The sequence below is a fragment of the Mesoplodon mirus genome (genome assembly GCF_964341445.2).
Source record: "Mesoplodon mirus genome assembly, chromosome: 7".
Taxonomy (NCBI): domain Eukaryota; kingdom Metazoa; phylum Chordata; class Mammalia; order Artiodactyla; family Ziphiidae; genus Mesoplodon; species Mesoplodon mirus.
The window spans coordinates 93894566-93915225 of record NC_138983.1 but is presented as its reverse complement, the minus strand read 5'-3'; the positions used below and the strand labels follow the sequence as shown (position 1 = coordinate 93915225).

General features: G+C 42.5%; 2 protein-coding genes across 2 annotated transcripts in view; both read right to left on the bottom strand.

Moving 5' to 3' along the window:
* The window catches only part of LOC309807669 (interferon regulatory factor 6-like), a 1069421-nt gene that overhangs the window by 292341 nt on the left and 756420 nt on the right, over positions 1 to 20660 (bottom strand). The window lies entirely within an intron of this gene.
* LOC309808884 (forkhead-associated domain-containing protein 1-like) overlaps positions 1 to 20660 on the bottom strand; it is a gene marked incomplete at both ends in the record, with an annotated part of 100362 nt that overhangs the window by 68565 nt on the left and 11137 nt on the right. Inside the window, one exon of the mRNA XM_082629457.1 lies at positions 12226 to 12432. Coding sequence (XP_082485583.1) covers positions 12226 to 12432 — 207 coding nt within the window. The remainder of the gene's footprint in view (positions 1 to 12225; positions 12433 to 20660) is intronic.

The window sequence follows — 20660 nt, the reverse complement described above, 5'->3', positions numbered from 1 at the left end:
CTCGAACCTGTGTCCCCTGCATTGGCAGGTGGGTTCTTATCCACGGTGTCACCGGGGAAGTCCCCAAGTCTGTTTTTAGAAACTTTAGTTTAAAAATACACACTAATGCCTTTTCTCTTTCTTTGTGTCTGTTCTCTGACCATATGGTATGTTACCATGGTTGGTTTTTTTGTTTTGTTTTTGAGATAGCATATGTGATACTCCTGATTTCTTTTCCATACTACCTTTAAAATAGCAGGTTGTCAACCACCTGGTTAACCACGACCACATCCACAGGTGAATTTATATTAGCTTTAAAAAACATGAGTCAATGATTTACTCAAGAAGTCACTATCCATTTTCTTTCAAATTATCTACTTGTTCTTTGTGTTATTTCTCCAATATCTGCTTCTAACCCTGTAAAGAGTATAAGTTGAAAGGGAGACCCTAAAAAAAATTGGAAGTAGTTTGCACATCGAGTGCCTACAGTACACATGAATTCTGCCAGGAAGCCCTGGAGCCTGCAGAGAAGGTGGAAACTTAGACCTTGCCCTTGGAGAGCTTGTTATGTGCTCTGCCATTTGTAAGTAATTGTGGACAATACAACGGCTATGAGCCACTGTGTAGAGAAGCCTCAGATGTGCCACAGACTGTGCTGGGCACTTAATGCATGTGGTCTCATCTGATCTCCAGAATAACCTTGCAGGAGGCATTTTACCCCTCATTGTGTGGATTAAGAAACTGAAGCTCAGAGAGGTTAAATGACTTGCCCAAGGTCTCACAGCCAGGAAGTGGTGACACTATTGGACTCCAATACCTGTGCTCTTAGGACTTCTAGGTTACTCGAAGTCATGATTTATTACCTGCTTTCCATACTCACAAACGGATCTTAGATGATTGGTTAGTGAATGATAGGATATTTTCCGAGTTAAAAAAAGGAAATGAACATTAGATGGTGTGAAAAACCACAAGACATCACATGGGCTACTTAGAAATGGGATTTTCTAGGAACACTGACAACTGTCTTATGGAAGTGTTATTCATCTGGTACATGCCACGCCCTGGAAGCAGCTCAGAGGACCCCAGCCTCCATCCGGGAAGACCTGTGGTATGTTTACTGCTGTACCAGAGGAGTCCTGGGGTCAGCTGGTACCCGCCCACGAGAACCGATTGTTAAATGTCCAGGAATTTTGCCAACTGGTTGATAAACACAGCCATTAGTAAGAATTAACTTACATAAATTTACACTTAAATTATATCAGAAACAAAGGTGATACAAACTTAAAACTCACCCCTTCCTAATTATTTTACTCTATTTTATTATTACCTATGCTCTTGAGGTTATTTCACTCTACTATATGTGTCTGTTGGAAATGCTACACAGTGATGTGTTACCACACCTCTCTTTCCATCTCTGTATTCAGGGATGTGTCATTGGGAGCTTGAAGTTGACCGTGGAGGGCGTATTACACCATAGAAATCAGGAAATGCTATAAATCAGGGCTTGATTTTTAAAAATTTTATAAATAGGTTTAATAATGGTGGTTCATGTACAGTTTGATTTTGTTTCTTTGTTTGTTTTGTTGATTGCCTAGACTTAAGATGATAATGGAGAAAATGTTAACAGTGCAGATTATACAAAAGCATGTTGTGTCTTAGCCATTATGTTATGAATAGAAAAAAAAATTGAGGAAACGTTCTTCGAGTATTTGAAAATTATTATCTGATGCAGCAACAAAGTCACTCATGTCACTGATGAACATGTGAAGTTCTAACGTCTTTCTTTTTTCACTTGTATTATTCATAAATCCAAAATATCCAAAAATACCCACGAGTGCTCAGGTTGGGAACTCTCTCATTCGTCAACTGCAATGAGAAATTGGCTATGGATACAAGAGTTCACCTAAAGTCAATGAAAGCATTCTGTGAGACTCAGCTGGCTATATAGAATTTACAAGAAAGAGTACTGCATTTCTTGTTACATGGAAAGACTGTGCTACACATTCTTTATATCAGTAAACCTTATGCTATGCATCCATGTACTTTACTTTTTCCAGAGAGCTGGTCATTAAATATTTACCAGCCAATCGTTGGCTGTGCTGGCACCCAGCAGAGTGCCTACTACTCATGGTAGGTGTTCGCTGACTGAGCTGAACAGTTGGCAAATATAGTGCAAATAAAAAGCACTTTGATTCTGGGGCTGGGATGGGGAAAATACATGATAAGCCTGGCACACCTTGTAACAGCAGAGAGTAAGGAAGTGCCCAAAATGAAAAGGTGGGGAGATGCTCAAGGACACAGCAACCAACCTGAAAGAGCTCCCAGTGGCCAAGGCTGGAAGAATTTGAGCAAAGTAATAGTTAATGAGTATTGGATTATAACTGAAAGTGTAAAATCAGTATACATGGATCCATACTGACATAGATACATTAGTGAGTAAATACATAAAGGAGGGAGAAGAGACCGGCTTCCTTACAGAAGAATTTAACATACATAGATGTGGAGCTTAATTCCCACAGTATGGAAGGGCCTGGGGGGTAGGGGTGATGGTGGCGAGCAGGCACACTGACCACAGCATGGAGGAGCCATGGACCTGGAAAGGCAGAATGGAGACTAGAAAACATGGCCAGTAGAACTCAGAAGCCAGGAGAGGGGGCTACATGGTGCCAGGACAAATGGCCTTTATCTCAACAAGTCCCGGGATGTCACCGTAACTCAGAGACGGGTAATAATTCTATGTCCCCAAGAAAAGGGTAAATCATGTACGGGGTTTCAGTGTGAGAAATCAGGGTTATACATTTAGAACACAGAACCGCCAAGTTATACATTATTTTTAGGTTTTGGAACTTAAAAGAATTAAGTCTCTTTGAGCTGTTCAGAAAAGCCATTCGTTTGGGGTTTTCCCAGCTGTGTTAAAGGAGATCTGGCCCATCTAATTTTCCCATTTTCTTGTAAATCTTCAATCTTATGGTTTTTCCTTTCCTTTCAAGTTCTAATCAGCTTCCTGGTCAGTCCATTAAATGGGAAATAGAAGCTAATGAGAAAACAGCCGGATTTTTGCAAATAGCTTTTGCTACCCCTAGACTTGGCCTGCTTCAATTCGGTCTTGCCAGATAGAGAGACGGAATGAATGAATGAATGAATGAAGGATCATCAACTAAGTTCAGAGAAGGAGCAACGTAGTTCTGATTTGGTAACAAAGGGTGTGGTCTGCCAGAGGAAGCAGGACGCGGCCAGGTTCCTGGCCGGGTCCGCGTTCTGTCTCAGCAGGATGCTAAGGGTTCAGCCCGCGCTCCCGTCTCCACCTCCCCCGATGTCATCTGCATCGCCTGTAGACATCTGGTGACAACACAGCCTCAGGGGTCCTTTTGTGTGAGTTTTTGCTGCGGAGGCCGAGCCTGAGGCTGCCTGCTGCCCCGTGCCCTCCACTTCACTGGTCTCGGGAAATCGCCTTTAATATAAAACACCCAGCCTCAGGAGTTCTCATCACATCAGTAAGTCCCCACAGGACCTGTAAGAGCACAGGGTAGAGGAAATCCTATAAGCTCAGGTAGGAGATGACAAAGCTTGACAAGAAACAGGTTTTGTTCTGAAGGGCACCATGCTCTCTGGTCATTCACTCCGTTGCCGGCTCCTCAAACCCCGGTACAGTAAAGCCACATCCTCCTCAAGAACGGGCCCTATTCAGAGGTCCCAGGGACATGGAAATGCCATCCTTCTTGGGGATGGACAACTAAGGCCCTGACTCTGAGCTTCTCATCACACCAGTTCACCACAGGAGAGAAATGAGCAACTCTGCTTCCTTGGAGACTGGCCTTGGACTTTTCCAATGGAAAAGTGGATTATTCGTCATTTTCCTCCCCCCACATCCCTAGTAGCAAATCCCGTTCGGAAGGCTCCACTTAGGCAATAGGAATGCTTCCTAATGTCATGGACATCTTCTTTGTTTTTGCCTCCCCCGCATCCATTTCTTCCGTCTTTTGGATGGGCACCTTAATTTTTTTGCAAGGAAGACACCCTTTCCCTGACAATCCTGAGTCCATAGAATTCTGACCCTTCCACCCCACGGGTGAGACCATAACCCAGGCCTGGCCAATCAGAGCATTCCTTGCCCCTGGCCTCAGGGATTGGTTCAGGGGAAGCCACGTGATCCAAGCCACTGCCAATGAAGATGCTGGCTCTTTCCCTGGAACTGCTACTTTGTAGGATGCTGGGGCTGCTGGTGGCTACTTTCCTACAGGTGAGGCAAGAGTCTGTCTGAGATTGGGAAGCTAACAGGGAAGAAAGAGTCAGATTCCTGACCATGATTTGGGCGCCTGGATCCAGCTGGGCCTAAGCTGCAGCTTTTGGCCTTTTCAGTTCCATGAGCTTTTTTTTTTTTTTTTTTTTTTGCCTAGGCTAGTTTTAGTTGGTTTTCTGACACTTGCAAACAATCAAATTTCCTGGACAGTATGCTTACTGAGACTTTAGCATAAGCATCACTATGTACTCAGAGTGAAAGTTGTTTTAAAGGTTATGACATGCTCAAATAAAACCCACCAGACTGTCATCATGCACCAAATTTACCTTTCAACTCATAAAAGTAAAGCAGCATCTCCAGAGAAGAATGATTTAAGACCAAGGAACCAATCATAAGACAAGTAGTAAAACGCTGCTTAGAGAAACTTTGATAGATAAATAGTTCTCTAGCTACAGCAGGCTTCAGACTACAAACCCCAAATTTCTGCTTCAAAAGTGACTCAGGGAAGACATTCCATAGTTTCATTTATTTTGTTTTTTGGCCTCGCCGTGCACTTGTGGGATCTTAGTTACCTGACCGGGAATTGAACCCAGGCCCTCAGCAGTGAGAGCACGGAGAGCACTGAGTCCTAACCACTGGACCACCAGGGAATTCCCAACAGTCCACAGTTTTAAAAGAAAACTTTCCAGTTGAAGAAACAGGCAAAATTTGTAATATGCATCTGTTGTATATATAATATGTTAATGTCTAGTATATTTATCAGATCCATGTAAATGTAATTATATTATTACTATATTTGCAAATGCATATATATGTGTATGTATATTTAGAACCACATATTTCCAGCTCTTTTTTAAAGAGGTATTGAAAAGACTGTTCAAAGTTTAGTTTTCCAGCTTGTCTGTTTCTTCTTATTCCTCAGTAAACTTAAGCAATTAACCAGCACATTTCCTGGCACACAGTAAGGCTCAATCTGAGTGAGTTCTTTCTCCCCAGCTCCCCCCTCTATTTTAAGTTCTTCTTTTAGAAACCAAGTCAAATGAAAGAGGCAGTACTGCATAATGTTACAAGCAGAGGCTGGTAAACGTTTTCTGTAGACAGTAAGCATTTCCAGCCCTGTGGGCCATAGGATCTGCCCAGCTTACTCTGCCGTTGTAGCCGACAACACAGGCAATACTGAAATGAATGGGTTGGCTGTGTTCCCAGGAAACTTTACAAAAGCAGGCGATGGCCCGCACTTGGCCCTGGGCCATAACGTGCCGACCTCGGGTTAAGACCTTGGGATCCGGCGTCACACAGACTCTGGTCCGGCTCCCGGCTCTGCTCCTTCTCTGGGACCCTGACGAGTGTGTCATTTCTGTGCCTTGTCTGGAAGACATAGGGATACTAACAGCCATTTCTTAGTCTGTGAGAAGTGGGTGAGATAGTGCACGTGAAATGCTGGGAACACTTCCTGGTCCATAATAAATGAGCATAAAACATTAGCCATCAGGTATGATCACCATCGTCAAAATAGAAGAAGAAAGGGGGCAACTGAATTTGTCCAGGAACGGCAGCAATATCCCTGGTAAAGAGTTAGTGGATGGACTTCCCTGGGGGCGCAGTGGTTAAGAATCCCCCTGCCAATGCAGGGGACAGGGATTCGAGCCCTGGTCCAGGAAGATCCCACATGCCGCGGAGCAACTAAGCCCATGGGCCACAACTACTGAGCCTGTGCTCTAGAGCCCGCGAGCCACAACAACTGAGCCCGCATGCCACAACTACTGAAGCGCATGCACCTAGAGCCCATGCTCCGCAACAAGAGAGGCCACCGCAGTGAGAAACCCGCGCACTGCAATGAAGGGTAGCCCCCGCTCGCCGCAACTAGAGAAAGACCGCGCGCATCAATGGAGACCCAACACAGCCAAAAATAAATAAATAAAATAAATAAAATAATTAAAGAAAAAAAGTTAGTGGAGCCAGGGACTTCCCTGACCGTCCAGTGGTTAAGATTCCACGCTTCCAATGCAGGGGGTGCAGGTTTGATCCCCGGTTGAGGAACTAAGATCCTGCATTGGTGTAGCCAAAAAAAAAGTTAGTGGAGCCAAACAAGCAAGGAAGCCAGATAACTGAAAATGCAGTTTCTCCTATTATCAGTGGCTTTCGTTTTTACCCACATAATGAATCATCCCCTGTCAGCGTGTGAAATTGCAGGTTGGACTGGGAATTGCAAGACCTTCATTAACCGCTGGGCAGTGAAGGACCTGCCTGGGCTCTCACGGCCCCACGATGCTTCGTGCTATTAGGAAAAGCCTCCAAGGGACTCAGGAGAGCTGGCTTTTAATCCTGTCTCTGGATCTATATGACTGATGCCTAACCTTGGGGAAGTCACTGAAACTCTCTGAGCCTCAGTTTATGCCATGATAGGGGTGGTCCCAGGGACCTCTATAAAAACAACTGAAGGGGGAAAGGGGACCTGGGATTAATGAGTAGCTCCTTGGCAGAAATTGGAAATTGAAGCTCAGAAAGGTAAAGTCAGTTGCAGCTGGCATTTCAACTTGGGTCCATCTAACTCCAAAGGCCTTGCTTTCTCGATTGTGTTCTGCAGAGCTTCCCCATTAAAGCAGCAAGGAATATTGGCCGACAGAGGGCGCTCTTCTCGCAAGACAGGACGTCATGACATTGCAGGGACAGAAGACAGTATCCAGGAGCCACGTGGGAGAGTCTGGCTGGACTGGGAACAGGGCAGAGCAGGCTACAGGGAAGGCCAGACACAGGCCGTCATGGGGATGGGGGCTGCCGCCAAGGAGCTGTCAACCCCCTCATGGAACAACTCGGCACGTCATTTGTGGCGCCTGGCTTCCTTTTTCATTCTGGCCATTTCCATCCGTTTTGCCATATTTCAGAACAGAGAAAGACATGATGGATACATATGGGTGACGTGGGTTTCCTTACTCAGCTGCCTTGTAAGAACGGCGCCACTGTGACTAGCACAGCTTGTTTCCACACCTCCTTTCCCAGAGCTCAGAAAGCACGAGTAAAGGCAACAACATACAAAACCCACAACACGGCAGCACACCTGACTCTGGGACTTCAATTTCCCACGCCTGGTGCCAAGACTCTACGGGATTAATCAACGGTTGCTTCAGGGCATGGCAGATGGCCCTGCGGGTTTTGTCCTGCACAGTTTCAGTGGGCGCCATCCACATGGACTACGTTGTGAATGGTGACCCTGGAGTTGTGCAATATGGCAGCCCTAGGTTATACTTTGATGAGAGAGGTATAATTTACAAAGTATGGTCCTGGGGGCTTCCCTGGTGGCGCAGTGGTTGAGAGTCCACCTGCCGATGCAGGGGACACGGGTTTGTGACCCGGTCCGGGAAGATCCCACATGCCGCAGAGCGGCTGGGCATGTGAGCCTTGGCCTCTGAGCCTGCACGTCCGGAGCCTGTGTTCTGCAACGGGAGAGGCCACAACAGTGAGAGGCCCGCGACCGCAAAAAAAAAAAAAAAAAAAAGGATGGTCCTGGGCACAACCTGCTTGCCAATGCACTTTGTCAAACAAGAGTTTTTCTTTATATTTTTCCATCTTGTATGTTATTCTATGGGTAATTTATCTGCAAATATATTTATCTGCTAGCGGGGGCAGGTCTTGGGAGGTTTCCCTGTCCAAAAGGACACTTACAAAGGAGGCATCTTGGCTGCTCCATGCTGGTTTGCTTGACTCTAAAGCTGAGGGTTATCATGTGCTTATTAGGTGCCAGACGCTGGACTAAGCAATTTACGCACTTTGCCCACTTAATACCACAGTCACTCAAGGTGGTAGGAACTATTGTTACAGGAGTGGGGACCGAGGCTCTGAGAGGTAGATGATTTGTGCACGTCCAGTATAAAAGCCGGTCAAGAGCAGGGCTGGGACGGCGCTGGAGTCAGCCTGACCTCAGGGCACGTGCTCTAACCACTGTGACATCTGCACACACATCTGGATTCCTAAGCGCCCCGCACCTCACCCCCCTCCCCCAGTAAAATGCTGTCACACCCTCCTCTATTGGTTAGGGTCACCACAACACCTGAACTAAATGCTTTCATTTGGGAACTCTTTGTCGGGAGAAGAACAGTTCTCATCATACTTAATCTGTATGATATCAGAGCAGTCCTCCGTGGAAACTCCATCCAAGGAGGAAACACAGCGCCCTCACCAGGGACCCCAAAATCAATTGGAAACAAGAATAGGCCTGAAGCAAGAGGGCCACGAATTTTTTTAGAAAAACTGGGCTTCAAAATATTTGATGAGAGATGCTCTTCAATACCTCTCCCTTTTTCCCCTCTTCCTTTCTCTTCTTTTAAACAGCCAGCAGGTTGGAGTCATCAGGAAGTGCAATTTGTAGGAAGGTGTCAGTCAGTCCACAGGCCGCCCTCACACGGACGCTGCAAAGGACCCCTCCATGAATATGAGCGTCATGGATGGAAGCTTCTCAAGCTGGGGATGCCCCGGCAGAGAGCGCTTTTGAGAAGATGGGGTTGGGGAGAGTCCTGCAAAGTTCCCTGGGCACAGGCCAGGGGAACACTTGTGCAGCTGCCTGCAGTCAACCGAGGAATGAAGCAAGGTGCAAGTGCGTGTAGGAATAAGAATTGAAAAAATCCGTGTATATTCGAGTGACCGTGAGAGTATGCTTTCCTCGGTGTGAAAACCAGTCAAGGCTACTGCTCCAGCTAGCATCAGACTAAATGGTTTTCTCCCCTCCTTTTTCCACAAGTGGGGATAGTGTTTAATTTGCACTGACAAGCTGTGTGGCCCTGGGGAAATTACTTAACCTCTCTGAGTTTCGGATTCCTTGTCTGTAAAATGGGGATCATGGGAGAACCCATCTCATAGGTTGCTATGAGCGTGAAATAAGGGAGAGCAGGTGAATTGCTTAGCACAGTGCTGTTCACGTCAGTGATTCCTCCTGCTGCTCTCCTGGTTTCTCTTCTTACAAAGCATCTTCTTCCGTCTTATCTACTCAAGGTTAGAGGTCGTCATCACTGTTTCCCACAATTATATAAGAAGCACCTTGTAAAATAAAGTCCCCATTCCATAGTTGTACACCCGTGTGCGTAACAAACTTACTCAAAATGGCCAAAAGGTGGAAGCAACCCAAGTGGCCATGGATGGATGAGCAGATAAACAAAATGTGGTGAATCCATACAATGAAATATTCAACTGGAATGAACCATGAGGATATCATACTAAGTGAAATAAGATGATCGCAAAAGGACAAACAATGTAAGATTCCATTTATATGAGGAACCTAGAATAGTCCAATTCACAGACACAGCATGGTGGGAGGGGAGGAAGGAAGCAGGGGGTTTGATTTGATGGGCTTAGAGTTTCAGTTTGGGAAGATGAACAAAGTTCTGATGATGGATGGGGATGATGGCTGCACAACAGTGTGAATAGATTTAATGCCACTGTGAACTGTACACTTAAACATGGTTAAGATGGTAAATTTTATGTGTATTTTACCATAATTTTGAAAATTAAAAGTTAAAAACAAACCCCAAAATGAAATACCTCCAAGGTTTCTCCGAGGTTTGGGGTGATAGAAATGGATGAAAGTGTTCTGAAAGCAGGTTGTGGTGATGGCTGCACAACTCCATCAATATATTCAAATTGATTGAATTGGACACTTCAAATGGGTGAAGTTTCTGTTATGTAAATTGTACTTCAGTGAAGCTGTTAAGAGCAAGCAAGCAAACAAACACATGCTGTGATCCGGAGGAAACTTTGGAGGATGAAGGAGCTGTTCACTGTCTTGATTGTGGCTATGGTTTCACAGGTGTACCCATATGTCAAAGCCCATCCACTTACAGACTTGAAACATGTGCCGTTTATGGCATGTCAATTATGTCTCAAGAAAGCTGTGTTTTAAAAAGGCAGAACAGTATTCCATATATAAACAAACTCCTTATAATATATTAAACTCCTTATAATATATTAAACAATATAATTAATTAAACAATGCCTCCTTTGGATGGAAATTTAGGTTTCAAATTTTATGCCCCTATCAATAATATTTCAATAAATATCTTTGTAGGAAAAAAAAAGAAAAAAATGCAGATATTATTTGCTGCTCCCCTATTCTTCTCCCCACAGGCAAGCCACAGAGTCAGAATTTCCCAGGGAGGGGGCCTGGGAACCTGTAATTTTACTGAACATTCCTGAAAATTTCTTGGAATCAGACATGTTGGGGCACATTGAATCAAACTTCATGAACTTGGATTTTCAGGCTTGGGAGTGTGAAATCCCCTTTTCTTTGATCCCTAAAAATTTCTGTAAGTGTTCCATACAAATGATTCTAAATTTCGGTTTCCCTCCTATTGGCGGTGCATCAGAATCATCAGGGAGCTTGTGAGAATGCATATTCCCAGGCCCTGCTCCCAGGGAGGATGTGTATAGTTGCCAGATTTCGCATAAATAAAGAAATGAATAAATCAATATATAATAAACTATAGGGTGTCCGTTAAATCTGAAGTTCAGATAAACACCAAATAATTTTTTTAGCATAAGTGGTTCCTTGCAATAGTTGGGCCACACCTGCACATAACAATGATTTGTTGCTTCTCTGAAATTCAGATTTAACTGGGTGTCCAGTATTTCATCTGGGAATCCTAAGTATGAGTCCTCAGGCCTGGGGTGAAGCCCAGATCTGCACTGTGGGTCTGCTCCCCACGTGCTTCTGACGAGGGGGATCCTTAGAACCCATGTTGAGAACCCCTGATCAGGTCAACACCTTCTATGTCAGGAGCCCCTCCTCAGGGCGGCCAGTGGATCCCAGTGCATCCCACAAGTGAGCACACTTTAATGTTGGCCCAAGGAGGAAAGGGGGCTGAGAAGCAGCAGGACAAAACTGTCCCAGGTTTTCAAAGCCAAACGTGGTGGATGCGGTGTCACGGGCCCTGCAGCCTGAGGGACGGTGCTGATCTTCTCTGAGTGAGTATTTAGGGCTGCCTAGGGGACCCACACCCCAGGGTTCTGTCTAGATTCTCTAAACTTTATTTATTTATACCCAGCCTCGTCCCCGAAAGGACTTTAAGCCTCGGAGGTCTCAGTCCATGCAGCGTTCTTGGTGCTGGGGAGTGAGGTTAACACGCCGTCTCTCTGGGACACACACGACAGGTATTAATTGTGTGCTCACCACGAATGGATATTATTCTGGGAGTTTTACAGTTAGAACCATCTCATTTAGCCCTCGAGATAAGCCTGCAAGGTCATTGCTGTCGTTGGCCCCATTTTGTAGATGAGGAAACCGAGGTTCCGAGGGGTCCAATGGCTTGTGCAAGAGCGCACCGAGTAGGCCAGTGGCAGAGCTGGGGTTCTGACCCAGGACTGTGTTGCTAACCAGCCCCCATCCTGCCTCCCTACTGAACCAGATACTTCTGGTGACTGAGCTTTGCTGGGCGAATTTTGGCTTACGTTCCGCTTAACCTGGGGCCATACCTTAGGTCCTGATCCCGGGAACATTTCTGATACGGTGTGATAACAGCTGGCAGGCCTTGAGTGTCTACTCCGGCCAGAGACTTTGACTTTTTATACATAGATACTCTCTCAACGCCCTGTACCGCTGAGAAGACCAAGACCCAGGCACGCAGAGAAGCCTGGCCGAGGTCGCAAAGCTAGGAAGTTGCAGAGCACTGATCTACCTAAAAAGGAAGCATCCATCTCTGCATCTTCAAAAGCACACACCTGCTTTCCACCTCCCCTCGCCAAGCTTCACTTTTCAGGAAAACGCTCTCGCTCTGGGCTGGTCGCTAGGCAACCCTTGCATGTAATTCCACGAAATGCCCAGAAGAGGGCGCGAGGACTCGCTCTCCCCGGGCACCCACGCGATGGGGCTGAACTTCGCAGACTCGCGAAAGGAAGAGTGACGCGCTCCAGACGAACTCCACCTGTGGCCGTACCCGAGCCCTAGGCTGCACGGAAGGTGACACAACACGGCACCTCTGCACCCCGCCCTCCCCCCCCGCCCCCGCAGGGCCTGGACTCACCGAGGCTGGGTTTTCGATGACCAGTTCGTAGGTCAGCCCTCTGGACCCAAACCTCAGGATGTCTCCGGGTAGGAGCTTCACAGCCACGTTCTGAATGTGGCACTCATTGACGAACGTGCCGTTGCAGGAATTGAAGTCGTGGAGAACAAAGCTGCTTTCGGCCTCATTATATTCAATGAGTGCGTGATGGTTGTCGACGTCTGCAGACTGAAATGCAGAAGGGGGACAGTCAGAGCCAGGAATAACAGGAATAACAAGGAATAACTAGTGCCACTGACACTGGGGGCCCCAATGTGCTAACCACTTCATCTGGCTGGACAGTCACTGCAATCCTCATTTTAAGAGGAGGATGCTGAGGGTCAGAGAGGTTAAGTGACTTGCCTAAGGCCACACAGCTAGTGAGTGGAGGGTCACCAGACCCTGACAGCAGACCCAGAATAGATGCCCAGTTTTGGGGTAGGGCGTCAGGCAACACAGAGGCAAGAGGTAACTCGGGGGGAATTGGCCAGGAATTGGCCACTTGATAGTTCTCTGATCCCATGCCAGTATCCTTTTGGTTGTCCCGAGTGGCAAGACAGCAGAAATGGCCCAACACAAACCAGAAAGGTCAGTTGGCAAGTGACAACTGTCCATTTACTGCAAGTGTTAAAGTTAAGGGGAGGTTTTGTCATAATTGTTGTTTGTTCTATTCATTTTTAAAATAACATGTTTTTTGTAATAATGCAGAAAATGAGAACTAGAGAAAAACACAAAGAAGACATTAAAATCACTTAGACTCCCGTCCCCCAGAGGCAGGCACCGAGAACACGGTGGTTCACATCCTTCCAGTCTTTTCTCTATGCTTACAATCTTTTTAAAAAGTTTAAACACAATTGAGCTCACACCACAAAACATAGTTTTATAACTACCTTTTAAAAGCCTTGGTGTACAATGAAGGTTTTTCCCATGTGTTTAATTATTACTGTTGCTTCTTAAAAGCTAATCAGAATTTATCTAACCAAAGATGATCTATTTTTCAATAGGGGCCCTGGTGTGACCACATTTCCCTCAAAAGAGAGAGACCCCAGACAGTGATTTGTCAGTGGCGTCAGAAACCTCCTGTGTAACCACTTTAATAAGAAGAATGAGTAAAACTCGGCACCAAGGAGGAAATATCACATCCCCCCCTGGCCCCGGCGCCCTAGACTATGGGCTGCAGGGCACGTGCGAAGTCCTCTGTCTTCTCAGGACACTGCCTATGAGCCATCCACTCCAGCCTGAGACTTTGCAAATATTTTCTAAGTCACTCTTCTCAGAGTGCCTCATCCAACTTTCATAGAGAGTACTTGGACTTAGAAATCTATACTGATGTCCCACAATATAATTATAACCAATAGCTTATATTAATAATAGCTTATAGTATATGAATAGATAATAATATAACTGCATATATTAGTAGAATATATTAATGACACATTATGTGTAATTACACAAATGCCAGGAAATTTGCTAAGTGCTTTACTGCATTATCCCGTTTCATCTTCACAATAATTCAAAGGGATAGTTCCTCATTTAAAAAAAATTTAATTTTTTATTGAAGTCTAGTTGATTTACAATGTTGTGTTAGTTTCAGGTGTACAGCAAAGTGATTCAGTTATACATATATATAATATCTATTCTTTTTCAGATTCTTTTCTATCACAGGTTACTGCAAGATATTGAATATAGTTCCCTGTGCTGTACAGTAGGTCCGATAGTTACTCATTTCTTAGATGAGGAAACTGAGGCATAGAACGATTACGTGTGCCCACAGTCAGCCACTTTGACTCGCTTGGCTTGTTCCCAGGTTTGCCTGATTCAAATGACTGTGCCTTTACCCACTTTTCAAATTCCTACCAAACACTTTGGCACTTAAAATACTGAAACACAAGAAGAAAGCAGGAGTAGCTCTATTAATTTCAGGCAGAGCCAACTTCAGAGGAAGGAAAGTTATCAGGGATAAAGAGAGGCGATACATAGTGATGAAGGGGTCGATTCTCCAAGCAGACATAACAGTCCTTCATTGTATGTACCCAACAATAGAGCATCAAAGTATGGAAGGCAAAAACTGATAGGACTGCAAGGAGAAGCAGATGAATCCATCATGGTAGCTGGAGACCTCAACAGCCCTGGGTCAGTGACGGGCAGACCCACCAGGCAGAAAATTAGGAAGAATGAAGTTGAACTGAATAGCACTATCATCATCTGGATCTAACTGGCAACCACACAGCTTCATCCCACAGCAACAAAACACACATCTTTCTCAAGCTCCCATGGAACATTCATGAAGCAGACCACATTCCAGGCCACAAAATATACCTCAACAAATGTAAAAGAATAGAAATTATGCAAAGTACGTTTTCAGAACACAGTGGAATTAGGCTAGAAACCAATACCAGAAAGACAGCTGGAAAATCCCCAAATATTTGGAGATTAAACAACACACCTCTAAATAACAGATGGGTCAAGGAGGGAGTCTCATGGGAAATAAAAATTTATTTTGAGCTAAATGAAAATGAAAATACAACCTATGAAAATTTGCAAGATGCAGTGAAAGCAGTGCTTGGAGGGAAGTTTATGGCATTGAAGGCATACATTTGAAAAGATCTAAGCTTCCACCTTATGAAACTAGAGAAAGAAGAGCAATATAAGCCTACCACAAGCACAAGAAAAGAAGCAATGAATGAAATAAAAAGCAGGAAAACAAGAGAGAAAAGTCAGCAAAATAAAGAGCTTTTTTTTTTTTTTTGTAAAGATCAATAAAATTGACAAACCTCTAGCAGGATAACCAAGAAAAAAAGAGAGAAGATACAAATTACTCAAATCAGAAATGAAAGCGATGGCATCACTACTGATCTCATGGACACTGAAGGGATAATAAAGGAATATTATGAATAATTCTATGCCCACAGATTTTATAACTTAATGAAGTGGACCATTTCCTTGAAAGACACAATCTACTGAAACTCACACAAGGAGAAATAAATACTCTGAATAGACTCATATCTAGTAAAGAATTTGAATCAATAATGAATAACCTTCCAAAATGGAAAGCACCAGGCCTGGATGGGTTCACTGGTCAATTCTATCAAACATTAAGGAAAGAATGATATCAGTTCTAAATAATCTCTTCCAGAAAATAGAAGAAGAGAGAACACTTCCCAGCTCATTCTGTGAGGCCAAGCTTATTCTAATAGCAAAACCAGATAAAGATATTGCAAAACAGGAAAATTGCAGACCAATACCTCCCATGAACATAGATGCAAAATCCTCAACAAAATATTAGCAAATTGAATCCAGTGATGTATAAAAAGACTTCTACACCACAGTCAAGTGGGATTTATTCCAGGTATGCAAGGCTGGTTCAACATTTGGAAATCAATTAATGTAATCCATCACATCAACAGCGTAGAGAAGAGAAATCGCATTATCATAACAGTAGATGCAAAAAGAGCATTTGACAAAATTAAACACCATCCATGATAAACTAACAAACCACCGAACCACCACAACAACTCTGGGCAAATTAGGGATGGAGGGGAACTTCCTCAACCTGATAAAGTACATCTATAAAAACCCTAAAGCTAACGTCATATTTAATGGTGAGAAACTAGAAACTTTCCAATTAAGATCAGGAATAAGGTGAAGATGTCCCCTTTCACCACTCATTTTCAACATTGTACTGTATGTCCTAGCTAATGCAACAAGGCAAGAAAAGAGAATAAAAGATAGATTGGGAAGGAAAAAGAAATCTTCTTTGGTGAGGTGTTTGTTCAGATCTTTTGCCCATTTTGCAGATGGCATGATTGTCTATGCAGAAAATCCCAAAGAACCGACAGAAAGCCCTCCTGGAACTAATGAGCAATTGTACCCAGGTTGCAGAATACATGATTAATATACAAAAGTCAATTGCTTTCCTATATACCAACAATGAACAAGTGGAATATGAAATTAAAAACACAACACCATTTACATTTGCACCAAAAAAAAAAAAAATGAAGTGCTTAGGAATAAATCTAACAAAATACTTAGCTATATGAAGAGGTATATGAAGAAAACTACAAAATGTTGATGAAAGAAATCAAAGTAGTCTAAATAAATGAAGAGATATTTCATGTTTATTTGAAATTCCTTAATGATGTATGATGTTTAACATCTTTTCATATGCTGATTTGACATCTGTAGATTTTCTTTGGTGAGGTGTCTGTTGAGCTCTTTTGCCCATTTTTAAGTTGGGTTGTTTGGTTTCTTATTGTTGACATTTAAGACTCATTTATATTGTTTATTTATTTATTTTATTGAAATGTAGTCGATTTACAATGTTGTATTAATTTCTGCTGTACAGCAAAGTGATTCAGTTATACATATATATACATTCTTTTTAAAATATTCTTTTCCATTATGGTTTATCACAGGATATTGAATATAGTTCCCTGTGCTCTACAGTAGGACCTTGTTGTTTCTCCATCCTGGATGTAACAGCTCACATCTGCTAACCTCAACCCCCCACTCCATCTCTCCCTCAACCCCCTCCCCCTTGGCAACCACAGTCTGTTCTCTATATCCATGAAGACTCATTTAGTTTGGATACATGCTTACAGCATCTTTCTTCATAACTGCCAAAAACTGGAAGCAACCAAGATGTCCTTTAAAAGGTAAATGGATAGACAAATTGTGGTACATCCATACAATGAAATACTAGTGATAAAAATAAATGAGTTATCAAATAACAAAAAAGACATGGAGGAATCTTAAATGCATATTGCTTAGTGAAAGAACCTAGTCTGAAAAGGTTACATACCGTATGATTCCAACTGTATGAAATTCTGGAAAAAGTAAAACTATAAGGAGAGTAAAAGATCAGTGCTTGCCAGGGGCACAGGGGCTCTGGGGCTCAGAAGGAAGAGGAGGGGCACAGGGGATTTCAGGGCAGTGAAAATATTTTTTATGATACTGTAATGGTGGATACTTGTCACTATACATTTGTCAAAAGGAAAGAACGTACAACGCAAAGAGTGAACCCTAATGTAAACTATGGACTTAGTTAATAATAGCATATCAATATTGGTTCATCAGTTGTAACAAATGTACCGCACTAATGCATGATGTTAATAATAGGGGAAACTGTGTGTATTGGAGGGGTGGATATATGGGAACTCTCTGTATTCTCTGCTAAAATTCCTGTAAACCTAAAACTGTTCAAAAAAATAAAGTATTTAAAAAAATGAAAACACATTAGTTCTTTGGAAAATGTCACCCACATCATCTTCATCACCATTGCCATTGATCTTTGTGTCCTTTGAACCTTTGATAACCCATGAATGAGAGAAATTCTGTGTGTTACATTTTGTTTGTCTCTTGCCAGGCTTCACTGCTTTCAGTTCCTCAAAAACTGTCAAGCCATTATTAAGAAATCAAAGCAAGCAGGAAGTTTTAAATGACTCCACAAATTTGGGTGAGCCTCTACCACATGTTAGGCCAGGAGACAGCTTCCTAGTTTGGCCCTATAATATCACTCGCTCCCTTTACTTGGAAAATTGCTAAATGCTGCTACTGGACAGACGCCCTGCTGCTAATACAGACTGACTCTCTAAGCCCCAGCCTACTGAGCTGTCCAACTATGAGATGAACTGTTATTTATTTATTATTATTTTTATTATTATCCTTATCATCCTCTAACATATTTTGAGGGCTTCCTGTGAACTGGGCCCTGCTGAAGCATTTTGTGTGCATTTTTATCATTTAATCTGCATGACAGCCCTAAACAGGGACGCTATTATTATCTCCATCTTAGAGATGAAGAAGCTGAGACTCAAAAGGTGAAGTGAGAGGACAGCATTACCTTGATACCAAACCCAGACAAAGACACTACAAGAAAACTACAGACCAATATCTCTTATGAACACTGATACCACAATCCTCAACAAAATAGGAGGAAACCGAATTCAACAGCACATTAAAAGGATCATACACTATGACCAAGTGGGATTTATTCTTGGAATGCAGACTTGATGGTTCAACATATGAAAATTAATCCACGTAATACATCACATTAACAGAAAGAAGGAAAAAAATGGTCATCTCGATTGATGTACAAAAAGCATTTGACAAAATGCAACACTCTTTCATGATAAAAGCACTCAACAAACAGGGAATAGAGGGAAATTACCTCAACATAATAAAGGTCAAATATGAAAGGCCCACAGTTAGCATCATACTCAAAGGTGAAAGACTGAAAGCTTTTCCTCTAATTTCAAGAATAAGATAAGGATACCTGCTCTTGCCACTTCTATTCAACAAAGTACTGGAAGTCCTAGCCAGAGCAATTAGGCAAGAAAAAGAAATAAAGGCATCCAAATTCGAAAGGAAGAAGTAAAATTATCTCTGTTCACAGGCAACATGATCTTACATGTACAAAATCCTAAAGAGTCCATGAAAAACCACAACCCTCTTAGAACTAAAAAATAACATTCACTAGCAAAATCGTAGGACACAAAATCAACACACAAACATCAGTTGTGTTTCTATATGCTCACAATGAACAATCTGAAAAGGAAGTTAAGAAAATAATTTCATTTATGATAGCATCAAAAAGAATAACATATTTTGGGATAAATTTAACCAAGGTGGTAAAAGATGTGTACACTGAAAACTACAAAGTGCTGCTGAAAGAAATTAAAGACACAAATAAATGGAAAGACACCCTGTATTCGTGGGTTGGAAGACTTAATATTGTGAAGATGTCATTACTACACAGCAGGATCTACAGATTCAAAATCCCAACAGCAGTTTTGGCAGAAATAGAAAAATCCATCCTAAAATTCATATGGAATCTCAGTGGGCCCCAAATAGCCAAAATAATCTTGAGAAAGAAAAGCAAAGCTGGAGGTCTCACACTTCCTGATTTCAAAACTTACTGCATACAAAGGTACAGCAATCAAAACAGTGTGATACTGACATAAGCTCAGGCACATAGGCCAATAGAATAGAATAGAGAGCACAGAAATAAAACTTTGCATATATGGTCCAATGATTTTTGACAAGGGTGCCAAGATTATTCAATGGGGAAAGAGCAGTATTTTCAACAAATGATGCTGGGAAAGACTGCAAAAGAATTAAGTTGAACTCTTACCTTACACCATGTATAAAAATTAACTCAAAGTGGATCAAAGACTTAAACATAGTCTAAAACTATAAAACTTTTAGAGGAAAACACAGGAGGAAAGCTTTATGACATTGGATTTGGCAATGCATTTTTGGATATGATACCAAAAGCATAGGCAGCAAAAGTAAAAATAGATAAATTCAACTATATCAAAAATTAAAACTTCTGTGAATCAAAGGACACAATAAACAGGGTGAAAGGCCATCTAGAGAATGGGAGAAAATAGTTGCAAATCACAAATCTGAAAAAGGGTTAATATGAAGAATATATAGAGAACTATAACTCAACAACAACAACAAAAAAGAACCCCCAAATAACCTGATCAAATATGGGCAAAGAACTGGAATAGACATTTCTCCAAAGAAGATATATAAATGTCCAACAAGCATATAAAAAGATGCTCAACATTACTAGTCATTAGGGAAATTCAAATCAAAACCACAGTGAGATACCACCTCATACCCATTAGGATGGCTACTATCAAAAACAAACAAACAGCAACAGAAAATAACAAGTGTTGGCAAGGATGTAGAGTAGGGGAACACTTATGCACCGCTGAGAATGTAAAATGGTGCAGCTGATATGGAAAACAGTAGAGCGGCTTCTCAAACAATTTAGAATAAAATTATCATATGATCCAGCAAGTCCACTTCTGGGTATATACCCCAAAGAATTGAAAGCAGGAACTTAAAGAGTTATTTGTACACTCATGTTTATAGTAGCATTATTCACAATTGCCAAAAGGTGGAAGCCACCCAAGTGCCCACTGACCGATGATTGGATAAGCAAAATGTGGTCCATCCATACAGTGGAATATTATTCAGTGTAGGAGGAAGGAAATTCTGACACATGCTACAACATGGATGAACCGTGAGGACATTATGTGAAGTAAGTGTCACAAAAAAGCAAATTTTGTATGATTCCACTGTGTGAGGTACATAAAGTAGTCAAGCTCATAGAAACAAAATAGAACGGGGGTTGCCAGGAGCTGGGGAAGGGGAAACGGGGAATTGTTGTTTAATGGGTACAGTTTCAGTTTTGCAAGATGAAAAATTCTGAGGCTGGTTGCACAACAATGTGAATAACTTACAACTACTGATCTGTACACTTAAAAGTGGTTAAGACGGTAAACTTTATAGGTATTTTACCACGATTTAAAAAATGGCTAAGATGAAGGGACTCACTCAACATCAGGATGCTGGCCCAGGGCAATGTCAGGGTTTGAACCCAAGTCTAATTCCAAAACTTGTAC